The sequence below is a fragment of the Diabrotica virgifera genome, chromosome 9 (genome assembly GCF_917563875.1).
Source record: "Diabrotica virgifera virgifera chromosome 9, PGI_DIABVI_V3a".
Taxonomy (NCBI): Eukaryota; Metazoa; Arthropoda; class Insecta; order Coleoptera; family Chrysomelidae; genus Diabrotica; species Diabrotica virgifera.
The window spans coordinates 215,926,099-215,942,156 of record NC_065451.1 but is presented as its reverse complement, the minus strand read 5'-3'; the positions used below and the strand labels follow the sequence as shown (position 1 = coordinate 215,942,156).

At 31.8% G+C, this 16,058-nt stretch overlaps 2 protein-coding genes across 4 annotated transcripts in view; one reads left to right on the top strand and one right to left on the bottom strand.

Moving 5' to 3' along the window:
- LOC126891623 (fatty acid CoA ligase Acsl3-like) overlaps nucleotides 1-5,492 on the top strand; it is a 94,185-nt gene extending 88,693 nt beyond the window's left edge. For all 3 annotated transcript variants that reach the window (XM_050660841.1, XM_050660843.1, XM_050660842.1), the window contains exon 10: nucleotides 5,232-5,492. In XM_050660841.1, the coding sequence (XP_050516798.1) occupies nucleotides 5,232-5,383 (152 nt within the window). In that variant the 3' untranslated portion in view covers nucleotides 5,384-5,492. The remainder of the gene's footprint in view (nucleotides 1-5,231) is intronic.
- A 4,357-nt stretch (nucleotides 5,493-9,849) lies between these two features.
- On the bottom strand, nucleotides 9,850-15,795 carry LOC126891638 (protein transport protein Sec61 subunit beta). The gene is made up of 3 exons (XM_050660862.1): nucleotides 15,530-15,795; nucleotides 14,851-15,047; nucleotides 9,850-10,093 (listed from the first exon to the last, which is right to left on the bottom strand). The coding sequence occupies exons 1-3, from the start codon at nucleotides 15,530-15,532 to the stop codon at nucleotides 10,000-10,002; spliced, it is 294 nt and encodes a 97-aa protein (XP_050516819.1). The 5' UTR covers nucleotides 15,533-15,795; the 3' UTR covers nucleotides 9,850-9,999.
- Between the last annotated feature and the right edge of the window lie 263 nt (nucleotides 15,796-16,058).

The window sequence follows — 16,058 nt, the reverse complement described above, 5'->3', positions numbered from 1 at the left end:
ACTGTTTTGAATTGGTTGTAAATCTGTATAAATTGGTGAAGCCGGATAATTTAGTTCAGAGGAACAATCAGGTACAGATTGGCTTTGTTCTAAATAATCAGAAGTGCGGTTGGAAGTACTAAAATTATGTTGTTCAATCCAGGATTGAACATTGAAAGGACCAGCTGCTGAATATAATTTCGTGATCTTCTGTGGATTTAGTTCATAATTAATTACTGCTTTGCTAGGGGATATTGGTACATTAGTTAGTTTTCGATAGTTAAAACCCCGACTGCAAGATTGCGACTCTGAAGGCCTTCCCGCATTTTGAGCAACTACATCAGTGGCCTGGATAGCCTTTGTGGATGAAGAACAGCTTGTTTGAAGATCTATAATGCTCTTTCTGTCTTGAAGTTTTTTCATAATGCGATCTGCTCGCGACATTTTTATCTGCAATAAAAATGCTTTGAAAATAAAAACAAGCTTCTCAAACAAGTTATTATATTTTTTTCAAAATGACACTAATAATAGAGAAAAATAGAGAATAGAGAATAGAGAATTTATAAACCTTTTAAATGAGCTATTACACGACCCCTACTCTCATTTAAAAAAATCATCAATTACGTCATCACGTCCAGATGGATGATGTCACTAATATGATATATACGCCAAAAAGTCATAATTTAAAAACAAAAATCGACCTGTCTCAAGATTTCTCTCCAAATTCGCCTCTTTTCGAGATAATGAATTTATTCCAACTCAAACGTCCTCACTGTATAAAAATATATTATAATATACATTCAAATATATAAATAACAAGCTGAAAATGTGAGCATTATCATAACGAAAACTTTGTTTATTTACGTAGTTAAATTCATAAGACGGAAAAATGCTATTATGGAAAGTTATTTAGAATTAAAAACTATGTTTTAATGTGCAATTATATCCTTCCAATTGCAATAATGTAAACGATAAAAAACTTTAATCTTGAGCGAAATTCATATTTTTTGACATACCTCGTATAAAATTGATAAAACTTGATATAATTGTATCTTAGGTTTTAGATCATGAAGAGCTTTTTTTGAAGAATAACTTTTTTTTATAAACTTAAAATAAGAAAGTTTTCCATTATAATAATAATATTTGTTCAACTTAAGTAGACACACGGTATACAGTGATGAGCGCGCTAATAACCCGCAAAATAACGCAAAAGGTGGAAAACATAATATTAAGTTGTGAGATAAAAAGAGATAAAACTATCAGAGGTGAGAAATTTAGCGATAGGCACCTATAAATTTGTATTGTGTTGATGGTTTCCCACCTTTAGACGTATCGGACGAGTTTGGTAATTACCACTGTGACAGTGACAGTTGTAGTTGACACACTCTTCTGATACGTTTAAAGGTGGGAGGCGATCAATTTAATGTAAATTTATAGGTTTTTATCGCTAAAGTTCCCACCTCTACTAATTTCACCTCTTTTTATCTCACGTCTTAATATGTTTCCATCTTTTGCGTTATTTTGCCGGTTATTAGAGCGCTCATCACTGTATACTAGCATAAAAGATATCATTGGATAGACACCTCAAATAAAAAAATAGTAAGCTGCAATTTAACATTACCTACATCACATTAATAAATAAAATTTACTTATTTCACACTTCAACTTGACGTTTATGTATCAAACAAAACAAAGACTTGCATCTCGGGACAGAAATTAAGGAATAGGAAGTCACGCGATATAGTTTGAAATAGTATCAAATTTTCATTTGCATTATTACGTATATTAGGTTTAATGCGTTTCTAGCAGTGTCTCGATTGTAGGATTCTCTCGCTATCTAAAATTGCTAACAGACCCTAAATTGCTGTCCCGAGATGCAAGTTGACTCTGAGGTCGGTTATCTCGAAGATGGTTTTATATAATAGGACTTCATCAGTAGATCGGCTCTAAGTATCGCAGGAGCGGCAACGCACGAACGAACAAACTTTGGGAATTTAAAAACGAAAACAAAATTTTCGCTGAAAATTCAGAGGATTGGCTCTGACCAGAGTAATGACAAGAAACAAAGAGCATTTTTATATCTTTTTTCTATTCTCATACTATAATACCGGGTGTCCACTTATATTTTCCTCATTTTAAATGCCTATAACTTCTAAACGGCTCAAGATAGAAATATGTGGTTTTCGCTGAAATGTTTTAATTTAGTAAATGTTTTGTTTGAATGGATTGAATTTTTTATATCGTTTTTTTTTTAAAGGCGGATTTAAAAAAAACGTTGACTTTTTTAATGAAACACCCAGTATATTTTTTTTTGAAATTGAAAAAACGGCCATTCACCTATCCAGCGATATTAAGTTTTTTAAAGTGGGTTGTCAAATGACTGAGTAATTAATTTTTAAAATGAGAGATGCAACATGAAAATCACATAACAGAATATCAAATTTGCTTAATTTATTATACAGTAATCAAATCTTATTTAGTTATGTGATTTTCACGTTGCATCTCTCATTTTAAAAATTAATTACTCCGTCATTTGACAACCGATTTAAAAAAAAAATTATATCGATGGATAGGTGAATGACCGTTCTTTCAATTTACGAAAAAGTATACTGGGTAGTCCATTAAAAAAGTCTTTTTTTAAAGAAAAAACGTTTTCTTTTTCAAAAATCCGCCTTTCTTCGTAATTGAAAACGACATAAAAAAATTCAATCCATTCAAACAAAACTTTTACTAAAATAAAACATTTCAGGGAAAACCGCATATTTCCATCTTGAGCCGTTTAGAGATTATAGGCAGTTAAAATGGGGGAAAATATAAGTGGACACCTAGTATATCAATTATAATTTCACTACCTGTATCATAATGAACTTAATTATGATACAAATTTTCATTACGATACATATTTGTAGACAATAGAATTGCGATATGGCTTTCGCGATGAAGGTGGCGCTCGCGCAGTGACCAAAGGCGAGTCAAATACATACTTTGATGGCTTTGATAGTTCTCAATATGTAAAGAAACTGACAAATTACTTAATTTGTTTGCGTTACAAAATTAATAAATTTGAATATATTTTTTGTTGTGAATGATCATAGAACAGATCGTGTATACATCTTGCATTTAATTATCATTATGAAGCTCGTACTCTATACGAAACTCGCCGCTAGGCGGCTCGTTTCGTATCCCTCATACTCGCTTAATAATGACCATCATTAAATGCTCGTTGCATAATATACTATTATGACACTCTAATTTTTGTGTTGTAAATATTTCAATATTTTAAACTTTGAGTTTATTATGAGAATATTATGTGTATGAAAATTAAATGTTTTATTGCCAAAACTGAAATTATCTTATGCACCAACTTTTATCAGGAAGAAATATTTCTAAGAGATTTATAATAAAACAGTTCTCAATTGCCGTTGCCATTTTGGCTCACACTGTACATGTACATATACCTACCATAAAATTAAGTTTCTGTAGGTGAAGTCAGAATTAAAAAACTGTTAAAAAAATTAAAGAATTGTCTACTTATCAGACATAACTAATTTATATTTTTATGAGTGTTTTTCGCAAAATATTAATAAACCATGTCTTTACTTCTCTGTGTTAATGTTTTGTTTGAAATTTTGCAAATATGTATTAGGTATAATAAGATTGATAATAAAAATCTAACTACAGATAACTAAAACGAAACACTTACCTTCATTAATGAAGAAATGCAATTATTAAACTAATAAATAAACTCACTGAGAAACTTTGCAGAAACACTACTTGTTAGCCGAATAATGTATGACTGGACAAAAAAACCGTTAGAACGTTAACATTACGTATTTTGTATCATAAAAACAAAGGGTAATTGTTCAAAATGCCTTTTATATTTGGAAAGACTATCTTCGAAGTGGATAATGTAGCACGCTTGATATTATTTTAAACAGATAAAATGTATAATACGCCACCTGTACCCGTAACTGATGTAAACAAAACTGTTTTAAGCACCACTATGCAAAAAAATTCTGCCATGTGAAATAACTAACACGGCCTTTAGGCTCTAATACCTGAAAGTGAAATTGACTTATTTGCTAGAATCAAACGTGGTGGGTGTATTATACGACTGTTAACATATTTTTGTATTAAAATCTGGCGCATAAGACATAGCTGCTTTTAAAACCACCCCAAAAATAAAATGTTTAATACGCCAAAAAAGTAGTTCAAACAGCCTAAATCCCATTTATACATAAGTAGAAAAATTCACTGAATCTTATGGTATATAAAGTCTATTTTACCAAAAATGGCGTATTATACATTTTACCTTTCAAGCGTCGATATAGTGTTACATTGTGAAAATACTATAGAAAATGAAGAACACAGAGAAATGAGAAGAAGATTAGAAAGAATTGAAATAAGAGATATATTACAAAATGAAGAATATTTTGAAATATTAAACAATCTCGCACAAATAATATCTAAAAAACAACAAGAAATCTATAATAATAGAAGAAGACAACCAATAATCCAACCCTGATGAAGTTGAGTAAGATAAAGTTAAAATAAATAAAATAAAATATAAATTCAAAAATAGATATTTACAATTATAATAATAATAATTCAATATAAAATAAATAAATAAAAATAATAATTCAATACATAATTCATAAAAATAAAAAAAAAATAAAAAAAAAAACTACCAACTCTCTTCTGAAAATAGAGGGACTGTCTTTATAACTTAGAAGGGAGTTGATAGTACCAAAAATATTTTAAATTGTTTATTTAAATTTGTTATACGTAATTAAGAGATTATGGCAAATTGTTATTGTAAAAATAGATTTAATAGTTGAGTAAAAAATGTAAAAATATAAAAAAAAAATATCTGTAATCCCATCAGGAAAAAACGACCTGGATTAGTCACTAGAGGCCAGGTCATATGTATAAATAATAAATAAATAAAAATAAATAAATAAAAAAAATAAATAAATCTCTGGACTTATAGATACCTTGAAACGCCTAAAAATGTTTCCATTGAATAACTGCAGTACTCACTATTTTATTTGTTGGTATAATCGTTGATTGAAATATTATAGGGGTAACCCAATATATCAATCAACGGTATACAAACATACTCGGTATACAAACGGTATACAAACAACGGTATATAACATACTCTTTAAGACAGCTGAAATGGACCATACTATGTATTTACGAATAAAATCGATTGAGCAAGTTATGCTTATATAAGATATAATTATTTTCAGCCAAATTGGAGAAGTTCGAGATTCCGGAGAAGATAAAACTGGTAAAAGAGACGTGGACGCCAGATACTGGACTGGTAACAGCGACGTTGAAGTTAAAGAGGAAAGCCATTGAACAATATTACCAGCCTGTAATAGATGAAATGTACGCCTGAGCATCTGTACCCTTCAGCTTTTAAGTTATAATAAATTATAAATATTTAATTGTACAGTTTTTTTATTGATAAGATTTTGTTTTGCTTTAATAAACGATACCTAATAGTTCTTTTTCTAGTATCCCAAGAGCTGTAAGTTCTGCTATTCTTTAAGTGTCGTCTCCCAAACAGAAGCTGGATATCACTATCACTATCTTTACTATATCTACCACTACTCTGAAGAGTTCCATTGGACTGCATTTAAACCAGTCCCTTAAAATTTTCAACCATGACACTATCCTTTATATACTCCTTCCTTCCTCTTATCTTTCCCTGTATTATCATATGTAGCATTTCATATCGCTGTCTCCTATAGGAAGGCTATAAAAAAGGAAATGGAAACATTAAAGACCAGTAGGTATAATCTTCATGCAGGGTCCTAACCAACTTAAATAGTTTACAAATAATACTAAATGCTAATACTAAATACTAACAAATATTAATTTTTTGTCACAGCGCTAAGACGTAAACCCGGTTCAACCCCTCGGAGATTTAGGCCCCCTTTTTGAATATTTTTATTATCAATCCCTCATTCCACTCCTTTGGTAATTCTTCGTCAGTCCATATTTTATTCAAAAATGTATGTAACATTTCTATCGATTGCTCAATATCTGCTTTTATTAGGTAAAATAGGTATATTGTCGATTCCTGCGGCTTTGCCATTTTTTATTGTTTTAATGGGTTTACAATTTGTTTCTTTGTAATTTCTCCAATATTCACTTCTAGCTCTGGTGATTCTACTTCGTCTTCTATGAACTATAATATTTCATGTTTAGCATAGGTATATTTCTTTCAAGCATTCCTTCCATCTTCGTATTATTTCTTTCTCATTTTCTGTTGTTTCCTTGTTTATCCTTTACTTCTTATATTTCATTGTGCTTTTCCTGTTTGGTTTCGTAATCGTAATACTGCATATTGTGATTGTAGGTCATTTTCTTGCACTGCATTCTCTGATCTATTTAGCATCTCATTTATATAGTTTCTTTTATCATTTTTCTGGTTTGTTTTTTCTATTCTTCGGATCCTTCCTTTTGTAGGATCTCTTCTTTAATTTTTTTCTACCAGTATCTTTTTTCATTTTTATCCATTTTCTCTCTTTTTCGATATGATTGTTTTACTGCATTTATCATTACTTCTTTAAAATGATTCCATGCTTTTCCAACTGGTTCTCCAGTTTCTCAGTAAATTTACTTATTATACTTTCTTGTTTTAGGACATCGACGTTGTATTTGTTCCTTCTGTTGGTTTTTATCTCTGGCTAATTTCATTCTTAGTTTCGCTCTGACTAGCATGTAGTCTAACTCAGCTTCTCCATTTACATTCAAGCCAAGTCATTTATTCATGTTAATATACAAAAGTACTTACATACGTCGAAAAACAGTGTACAACTTTGGTTCACAGATATAAAATACAAATATAAAAACACAAGATATAAAATACAAGTATAAAAACACAAGGCATAATATGAAATAGTACATACACCAATTAAGACAAACATTTTCTGGGTTCCTAAGAATAAACAAAGTACAATTCAACAATTCACAACCCAGTTCCAAACATTAAAGTTAAAATTTAAAAATTCATCACTACTGTAAAATGCTTGACTTATGAAAAAATTCTTTAGCTGTTTTCTAAATTGTAAAGTTGGCAATTCAGTAATTTCAGTAGGCAACTTGTTGTAGAATGTTAAACCACAAGAGTTTGGTCCGTCTCTACTTCCTTGGAGCCTGGTGTATAGCAGTATTAAGGCATGCTTATTTCTGGTTTCATATCGGTGTACATCCTCATGTCTTTGATGACAATCTATATTTTGTTTCACATGAACAAGACTCTCCAGAATAAATAACGAAGGCAGAGTAAGTATGTGCAGTGCAACAAATGCTTGCCGACTTTCTTTCTGATACGACAGGCCAGCAATTATCCTTACTATTCTTCTCTGAATACGAAAGACATCTTTGGCTCCAGCACTGTGACCCCATGCCAAAATTGCATAGCTGATGTGTGAATGACACAGTGCAAAATAGGCCTGTTGTAAAGTGAACTGAGATACACACTCAGAAAGTCTTCTAATCAGAAAAGTTGTAGTTCCTAACTTAGCAACAAGGTACCGTGTATGAGCTTTCCAACATAGTCCTGCATCCAAGTAAACTCCCAAAAATTTTATTTGTTTGTCTACATCTCCGAATGAAAGCTGCCTTGTTGAAAAAATCAAAGACTGGGTTTATTGATGTTTAGAAGCAACATATTTGCTGCAAACCATTGTTCTGCCTTATCTTGTGCTTGCTTTGATGCCTCTATTGCTGCCTTACAATCCCAATCTTTGCAGGTAATAGTAGTATCATCAGCAAAAAGAGTAAATGAACTGGTAAGGTCTATCTGTGGAAGATCTTTAATATAAATTAGAAATAAAAGTGGTCCCAATATTGAGCCTTGAGGTAATCCGATATTTATAGCTCTCTATGCCGACCTCACTCTACCCACCTGCACACTCTGATTTCTATCGGAGAGATAGCTAGAGATCATTGCAATGCTACTATCTCCAAACCCATATCTCTCCAATTTCCTGAGAAGCAGTTCATGTGAAACACAATCAAAAGATTTGCTCAGGTCACAAAATGTAGCCGACAGATAGCAGCTCTGCTCAAAAGCCTCTTGAATCTTCATCACTAAGTCCATGATGGCTTTTGTCGTATTATAGACCCCTCCTAAAACCAAACTGACTATTTGTGAATAAATTTTTGGATTCAAAGTACTTAATAATCATTGCTGCCATACATTTCTCAAATACCTTTGATATTATAGGAAGGAGTGATATTGGCCTATAATTGGATGGGTCATCATTGTCACCCTTCTTATAGATCGGTACCACCACTGCTTTTTTGAGCAGATCAGGAAATATGCTTTCCTTAAAGCAGTGATTTATAAGTGTTGTTAATGGACCAGCAATGAGATGTTTCACACCTTTTATTATGTTAACTGAGAATCCAAAGTAGTCTCTACTTTTCTTGTTCACCATATTTGTTAAAATGTCTCTGATTTCAATGAGAGAAACATCTTGGAAGAAAAATTCTTCCCCAAACATGGTGACATCAAAATCCAAGGGATTGAAAAAGGAGGGTTGAATCTGGATTTGCAAGTTACAGGCGACATTAGTGAAGAAGTCATTATATTCATTAGGTGTAATTTTTGTTTCTAACTTGCTTTTAGACATTCAATTGCTAAGTGGTCTATTTGATTCTTGTATCTCTTTCCAGGTGATGTCCATGTTTCATTATGTATCCACTTATGTGTAGAGATAGTTCCACCTATTATAAGTTCATTTTCTTCACAAAATTCGATTATTCAATTTCCATTGTTGTTTCTCTCCCCTATTATCTCCTTTCCCATGTATTACCATTGCATATTTTAGCATTCAAGTCTCCGATTATTATTTTCATATCTTCTATATTTACTAATAGCCACATAGTTTGCTATTATTCACGTAAAACTAGTAGAGTTGGTCGAAAAAGGTGGCAAATGGCACCAAGTTTTTGCTGGATTGCTATAAGAGTTGGTTTGTGTGTGTAAAGATAGTTGAAGAGTACAGGGGAAAACAAGGAATGTCAATTTTTCATGAATTTTAGCATTTCTCGCCATGAGGTAGCAAGAACTAAGTACTATCGACTAGCCTATCGATTCAGGTCAATAACCAGAAAGGCCAGTCTATATAAATTTTCAAAGAATTTGTATCCAGGTGAAGAACGAGGATTGTCCACACGTTACCGAACAAAAGCAAGGAATGTCAGCAGTTTTTTGTTGCATGGTCAAATTAATCAGTTAATATAGATTAATATTATATTAAGGGCCGGTTGTTCGAACGCTAATAAAAAAATGATCATTATCAAATATTTAATTACTGTCATAACTGTCAATGTCAACTTTGATTGGGTTGCTGAAAACATAATTTTGGATTACAATTATGAAATTAGTTAATCAATTATGTTAATAATTGTTATGTTAATTGATTAACTAATCTCATAATTATAATCAATTATGTTTTCAGCAACCCAACCAAAGTTGACATTGACAGTTGTGACAGTAATTAAATATTTGATAGTGATCATTGTTGATTAGCGTTCGAACAACCGGGCCGTAGATTATAGAATAAGAATTGCTAGAATTCTGCTAAGAAACTCATAAGTAGTTTTAGATATCACAAGAATTTAATCTTTATTAGTATTCATCCCAATATGTATAAAATGTGACATTCCTTGTTTTCCCTTGTACTCTTCAGTTATAAAAAAGTAATTTTTATTATAAACTATTAAAAACCCATCCCACAACCAACAAATGTTTTAAAGTCTATCGGGAAAAGTATTTACACAAAATAATTGTCTTTTTGACTTTAATTATAAACATATAACAACAACTATCAATCAAAATGAGAATTATATGAAAAGGAGTGTATTTTTCCATTAAATTTTATGATATATATAAATCAAAAACACTTCATTTTATACTTATAACAATATAAAATATACAGTTCAAAAATGCATTAAATAGGTGGAAGATGGAATGATGAAACGCTGGAATTTCATCTATGAGCTGCTTCTCGTGTATTTTCCCCAGATGTGCAACATGAATACGGATGCGATGAATAGAAGAGACATTACTAAGACTGGTACTGGACCTCTGAAAAACAAAAAAAAAATTAATATACCTATGTGCAGTACAAAAGTATTTGGTGTTTTACTCTTTTTTATTGATTAGATATGTAGTAAACTTCTCTATCACATCAGCAAAGTTAAATATTAGCAAACGAAAATACATAATTGACTACTTAAAATCACTATTTGTCAGTGAAATTTAAAGTATATGATGAAAAAACTATAATATACAGTCCCTGCTCAATTTATTAGACTCACCCTAGAAATATAATTCTTTTTAATTTGAAACACCTTAAATGTATCTTCAAAATAATACGGAACTGCTTAACGGGTTAAATAACATTTACGTGCTACATAATGTAGTAGTTAAAAATGGTGAAATTTTTTTATTGAATTGTGAAAACTTGACAGATGGCAATATAATGTGCTAAAAGTGTCCAATGACTCAACTTTTTTCAACGTTAGTTTTTTAGTTAAATTAGTGATTGGTGATCAATTTTCGTAAAATTTGCAGTGGTTAGTGTTAATATTGCTCTATTTTAATATTAGTTTTTAATTTATTTAATTTATTTTAACATATTAATAGAAATATGTTAATTTCTATAAGATGAATATCTTCGTTTGTGAATATTTTCATATGGGTGATGGTAAAGATCTTTTTATTGAGCAAATCTCTTCTGTTACTGCTTTATTAGAAAATATCTCATGTTGTCAAAGAGAAACAACCTGGCACATCGATTTGGAGGGGGGGAAAGATTTCAGTCACCACCAAAGGGCAACGAATTTTAAAGAATTCAGTTGTTAAACATAGAAAAGTCACCCATAGCGATATAAGGAATACATTGGAAGAAGCTAAGTGTTCAGTATCGGAGCCCCACTGTACGCCGAAATTGGGAAAGTATGGGATTGAAATGTCATAGGCCAGTTAAGGAACCAAAACCATCACCACAGATGTTCAAGAAACGCTTAGTTTCGGCCAATTTGCATAAATATTATATGACTAGGGAGTCTTTATGCAAATTGGCCCAAACTAAGTATGTTTTGAGCATTTATGGTGATAGTTGATTGTTTAGTTGGTTTCTTAACTGGCCTATGATGTTTTAATCCCATACTGTACAAATTTCGGCGTACAGTGGACTCCGATACTGAACACTCTTATTCTTCCAATTTATTCCTTATACCGCTATGGGTGACTCTTCTGCGTTTTACAGCCAAATTCTTTAAAATTCGTTGCCCTCTGGAGGTGACTGAAATCTTTCTGCCATACCAACCCCTCCAAATCGATGTAACAGGATGTTTCTCTTTAGGTTTTTGACTCAACCTTCGAACTGGTGATTAAGATACACCAGGTTTTTTGCTATTTCTCTTTGACAACATGTGATATTTTCTAATAGAGCAGTAACAGAAGAGATTTTCTCAAACAGAAAGATCTTTACAATCACCAATAATATGAAAAAACTCCAAGATATTCGTCTTTTAAAAATTAACATATTTTTATTAATATCTTTTTAACTAAAAAACTTAAAAGTTGAAAAAAGTAGTGTCATTGCACCCTTTACCCCATTCTATTGCCATCTGTTAATTTTTCGCAATTCAGTCAAAAAGTTTTACCATTTTTGACTTAATTATGCAGCACGATTATTAAGTAATCGTTATTTAACCCATTCAGCAGTTCTGTATGACTTTGGGGTATATTTCTAGGGTGAGTCTAATAAATTGAGCAGGGGGGACTATAGTCATTGTCAAAAACAAACAGAAAGGTATAAAACAAATAGGTCAGTCTGGATCTGTACAAAAACAGCTTAACTTGTTTAGAGGACTTAAATTTTTGTAGGACGGTTACCAAAAAATTAAAAATGTATGAAACCCAATTTTTAAAGCTCTTCAACCTTTCAAACTCATTTTAAAAGCTTGAAATCAGTTAATTAGATGAACTAGGGTAATTTTCTGAAAAGAATACAAATGTAAGTAGAAATTTTTGTTCTATAGATTTTTGTCCTAGCTGCGATATTTCTCTACATATTACAAATAAACTGTTAAAAAATACACATTCAATCTAAGAATTCATAAAAAAATGCCTCCAGCACTAACTAAAAAATGTCAAAACTCATGAAAACAGAAAAAAAGCAAAAGCTATAGATATAAAAACAAAATAACATATACAGTAAAACCCTCCGTCAACCGAAATAATTGGGGGAGAGGCCGTTTCGGATAACCAGAATTTCGGATAAAAATAACATTGTTTTTTGTATTCTTCTTGTATCAAATGACATAGAATTCGTGGTCAAAGTTGGCAAACGCATTGTTGTATATTATTTAGTTGCATTATTTAGTTGAGTCATAAAATCCTTTATAAAAGGTATATTTGTTAAAATCCCTATACAGGGCTACATCAAAGACAGAACTAGTTTTCAATCGGTTGACCGATCATCATCAGTGCAATCTTAGAATCTACATGCAAGCCACCAAAGTAAAAATAACAGGGTAAAAACCCTTTACAATTGATCCGTCATCGGAACATATGACTAAGATGTGAATTATAACATGGATGATTAAGATATCCAATGTTTTTCGCCCGAGGTACCAATGAGCTCTATCTGACAAGTTCACATCATGACTGTATGGAAGCAAGTGATGTGAACTTGTCAGATAGAGCTCATTGGTACCTCGGGCGAAAAACATTGGATATCTTAATCATCCATGTTATAATTCACATCTTAGTCATATGTTCCGATGACGGATCAATTGTAAAGGGTTTTTACCCTGTTATTTTTACTTTGGTGGCTTGCATGTAGATTCTAAGATTGCACTGATGATGATCGGTCAACCGATTGAAAACTAGTTCTGTCTTTGATGTAGCCCTGTATAGGGATTTTAACAAATATACCTTTTATAAAGGATTTTATGTTTTTGTAATGGTATACAGCCAACTACAGGAAATTTTTCCTCGTGGATTTAGTTGAGTATTAAAGTAATGTTTACGATGTTGACAAATTAACATCGAATTGTTTCCGTTTTTCGATAAAAATTTACTTTTTGACAACATTATTGAAACTGTCAGCCGTTAAGGTTACACAATGTTTTGGTTAAAAAGGTTTTGGTTAACGGAGGTTTTACTGTATAAAACATTCAAGATATCCATGTCAATCGAGCAATGGTAATGGTACAATTAGAGTAAACAGTGAAAAAACAAAAAACTGGGATTTCACAAAAAAAAGAGATATGTACTATCATTCGAATGATTTGGAAAGAAAACAAATATAAAAACAAACATACATTTGGGAGGTGTGTTGATAGAAAGGTTGATAAATACAAATACCTAGGAACCTGAATTTTGCAAAATAATGATCCAACATTACAAATAAGGCCCAGAATAGAAATAGCAAGAAATACGTTTATAAAAATGAAAATAATTCTCTGCAATAAAGGCCTTAAATTAGAACTGAGAATAAGAGCTCTGACATGTTACGTATTTTCTATACTACAACATGGACTTGAAAGCTGGATACTGAAGAAAGAACACATACATAAGCTACAGTCATTTGAACTGTGGTGTTATGCTTATGGTGGTAAATATACTTAAAATAGCATAGACATAGAAGAAAATGAATACAGAAGTATTGCAAAAAATAGGGAAAAATAAGAAATAATAAAGACAATTCAAACAATATTTGATACAAGTAGTGAGGGGACAGCGATATGAAATGCTAAGGCTGATAATATAGGGAAAGATAAGAAGGGGAAGGAATCTAGGAAGATTGCCATGGTTGAAAATTTTGAGGGACTGGTTTAAATGCTTCAGAGCTGCGGTAGATAGAGTACAGATGGTGATACTGGTATCGAACATCCAATTGGGGGACTCATTAAAGAAGAAGTAACAAAAACAAGAAATACTATGTTATGCTGTATACCCCATTCCATGAATATACGACCCTGTTGGATTATCGCGGCAATGAATATTTTACTGTGCAAAATATGAAGAACGAAAGTAAATTGCTAATTATATTGTTGTTTATTGGAGTAATCATTAGAGCAAAATACTTTCGTACTTCTTATGGTGCACAAAACAGTCGTATATTCGTGAAATACACCATACCTAAATTCACATACAATTATCAGAACCACAAAAAATATACAATATTTTATAAAACAGTGGTTATTTCAAAAATGAACACATAACCAAAATGATTTCTATTATGTTGATGGTCCAAAAAAGCAATAAAAACTACTGCAATAAATACTACTACAATAAATTATCTAAAAGGCAAAACTAACATAAGAAAGAAAACAGAAATGAAGAACACAATGACAACAGTATGAAATTTATTTTATTAGGTATCTTTGCTAAAACAACCACTTAAAATAAGTTTCTTGCTTTACTACAACCCAGAAGGAAATGGAGAGATCAAATTTCAGAAATACGAAGGAATAAAGGAAAGAGTATTGAAGAATTAAAGACTATGGCCAAAAATAGAAATGCATGGAAAAATGGGTAAAGGAAGAACCATAATCCCAATCTGATGCCTGACAGGACAAAAGGATATGAGTAGAAGAAGAAGCGTTGCTACAATTCTAACAAACTTAATCTAAGAAATTTGTAGATCAAATATAACTGGTAAACTTTTAAAATGAAAACATCTGGAAATATACTTCAAATTCAGTAGAAACCCAACAAACACTGTAGGTTAAATAGTGAACAATATGTTTTAGATTTCTGTAGAAACTAAACAATAACTAACTGTATGATCAATATGGATACACAAACACTCATTTAGTACTTACACTTTGATGCCAGGAGAATCGTCAGTGTAAAAACGCCACATTCCTCCAGTTCCTGCACCTGTATTTCTCCTGGCAGTAGTAGTTGTGGTAGTCGTCTTCCTCTGCCTTACACTGCTTCCCATAGAAGACCTGGGAGCGACAGCCTTTGAGGGGGATCTTCCACCTGAACCCACATTCGTAGAACTCGGAGAAGCAGGCTTGAAAATCAAAATGTGTATTTAGCCTTACTCAATAGAAAATTATTAAGAAGAAACAGCTTAAGATTCAATCTGTTTCAGAGGCTACTGCCATCAGTTGACATATGTTTCTTCTTTATAGTTATCAATTATCAGAACTGCCTGTGTGGTGTACTCTACACTAAGGTAGGTACCCTATAAAGAAGAAACATTTGCCAACTGATGGTTTTGGCCCTTGAAAGACATTAAATCTAAAGTTGCCTCTCCTTACTTCAGTTTCACTCATATTTTAGTACTAGGAAGCAGAATTTTGTTGGATTTTTACCTAGATAAGTAGACAGGTGTAGAATGCATATCGCAGATTTTTCCCACGTCTACGAGTTATAGGTATCTTTGCTTTGCAAATTGTAGAAAGCTCAGATTAAAGGTTGTTACCAAGAATTCTGCTTTCCTACCTATAGAGAATTTCTCTGTGTTTAGATAATTATTAATGAAACACTCACCATTTTTGTGTGTTGTGTCTAAAAATAACAGCTATGTACTAAATATAAAAGAAGTGTTTCTGGTACAATACTTTTTTGAAGTGAACTGCACTTGTATTGTAATGATGAAAACTAATCCACCGCGGCCTCACTTCCACACATACGCGAATGACACGAATCAAAATCACGTTACACGTAGGCACAGCGGTAAATGTCACATGGAAACGTCAGCTTTGTTTAGGTTTTTTAGGAACTGATTTTAAAAAGTGGACCAAATGAATAAATGCACCCAATGGTTGACGTAATTATTCAACGTACAGTTGACTTACTACTTGACATAAATACTATCAATCAAAAATAACTCTTTGGGCACGTCATCAGTGTGTTGAGAATTTATTTAGCGAACATATTTGTATACGATATTCTACAACACCACTGCATAGGCAACCAAATATGCAACAATTCTGTAAACGTTTGGTATTCCCCAGTATTTTAAATTCCTCTTATAATCTCTTGGGTATTAAGTACTATTACTAAACCAATAATTGCT

What these genes read in the sequence shown, in the direction of transcription:
- LOC126891638 (XM_050660862.1), bottom strand. An exon ending in GATTCTCCTGGCATCAAAGT is followed by an intron (nt 10,094 to 14,850) that starts GTAAGTACTAAA and finishes TTTGTTTTTCAG; the next exon opens with AGGTCCAGTACCAGTCTTAG.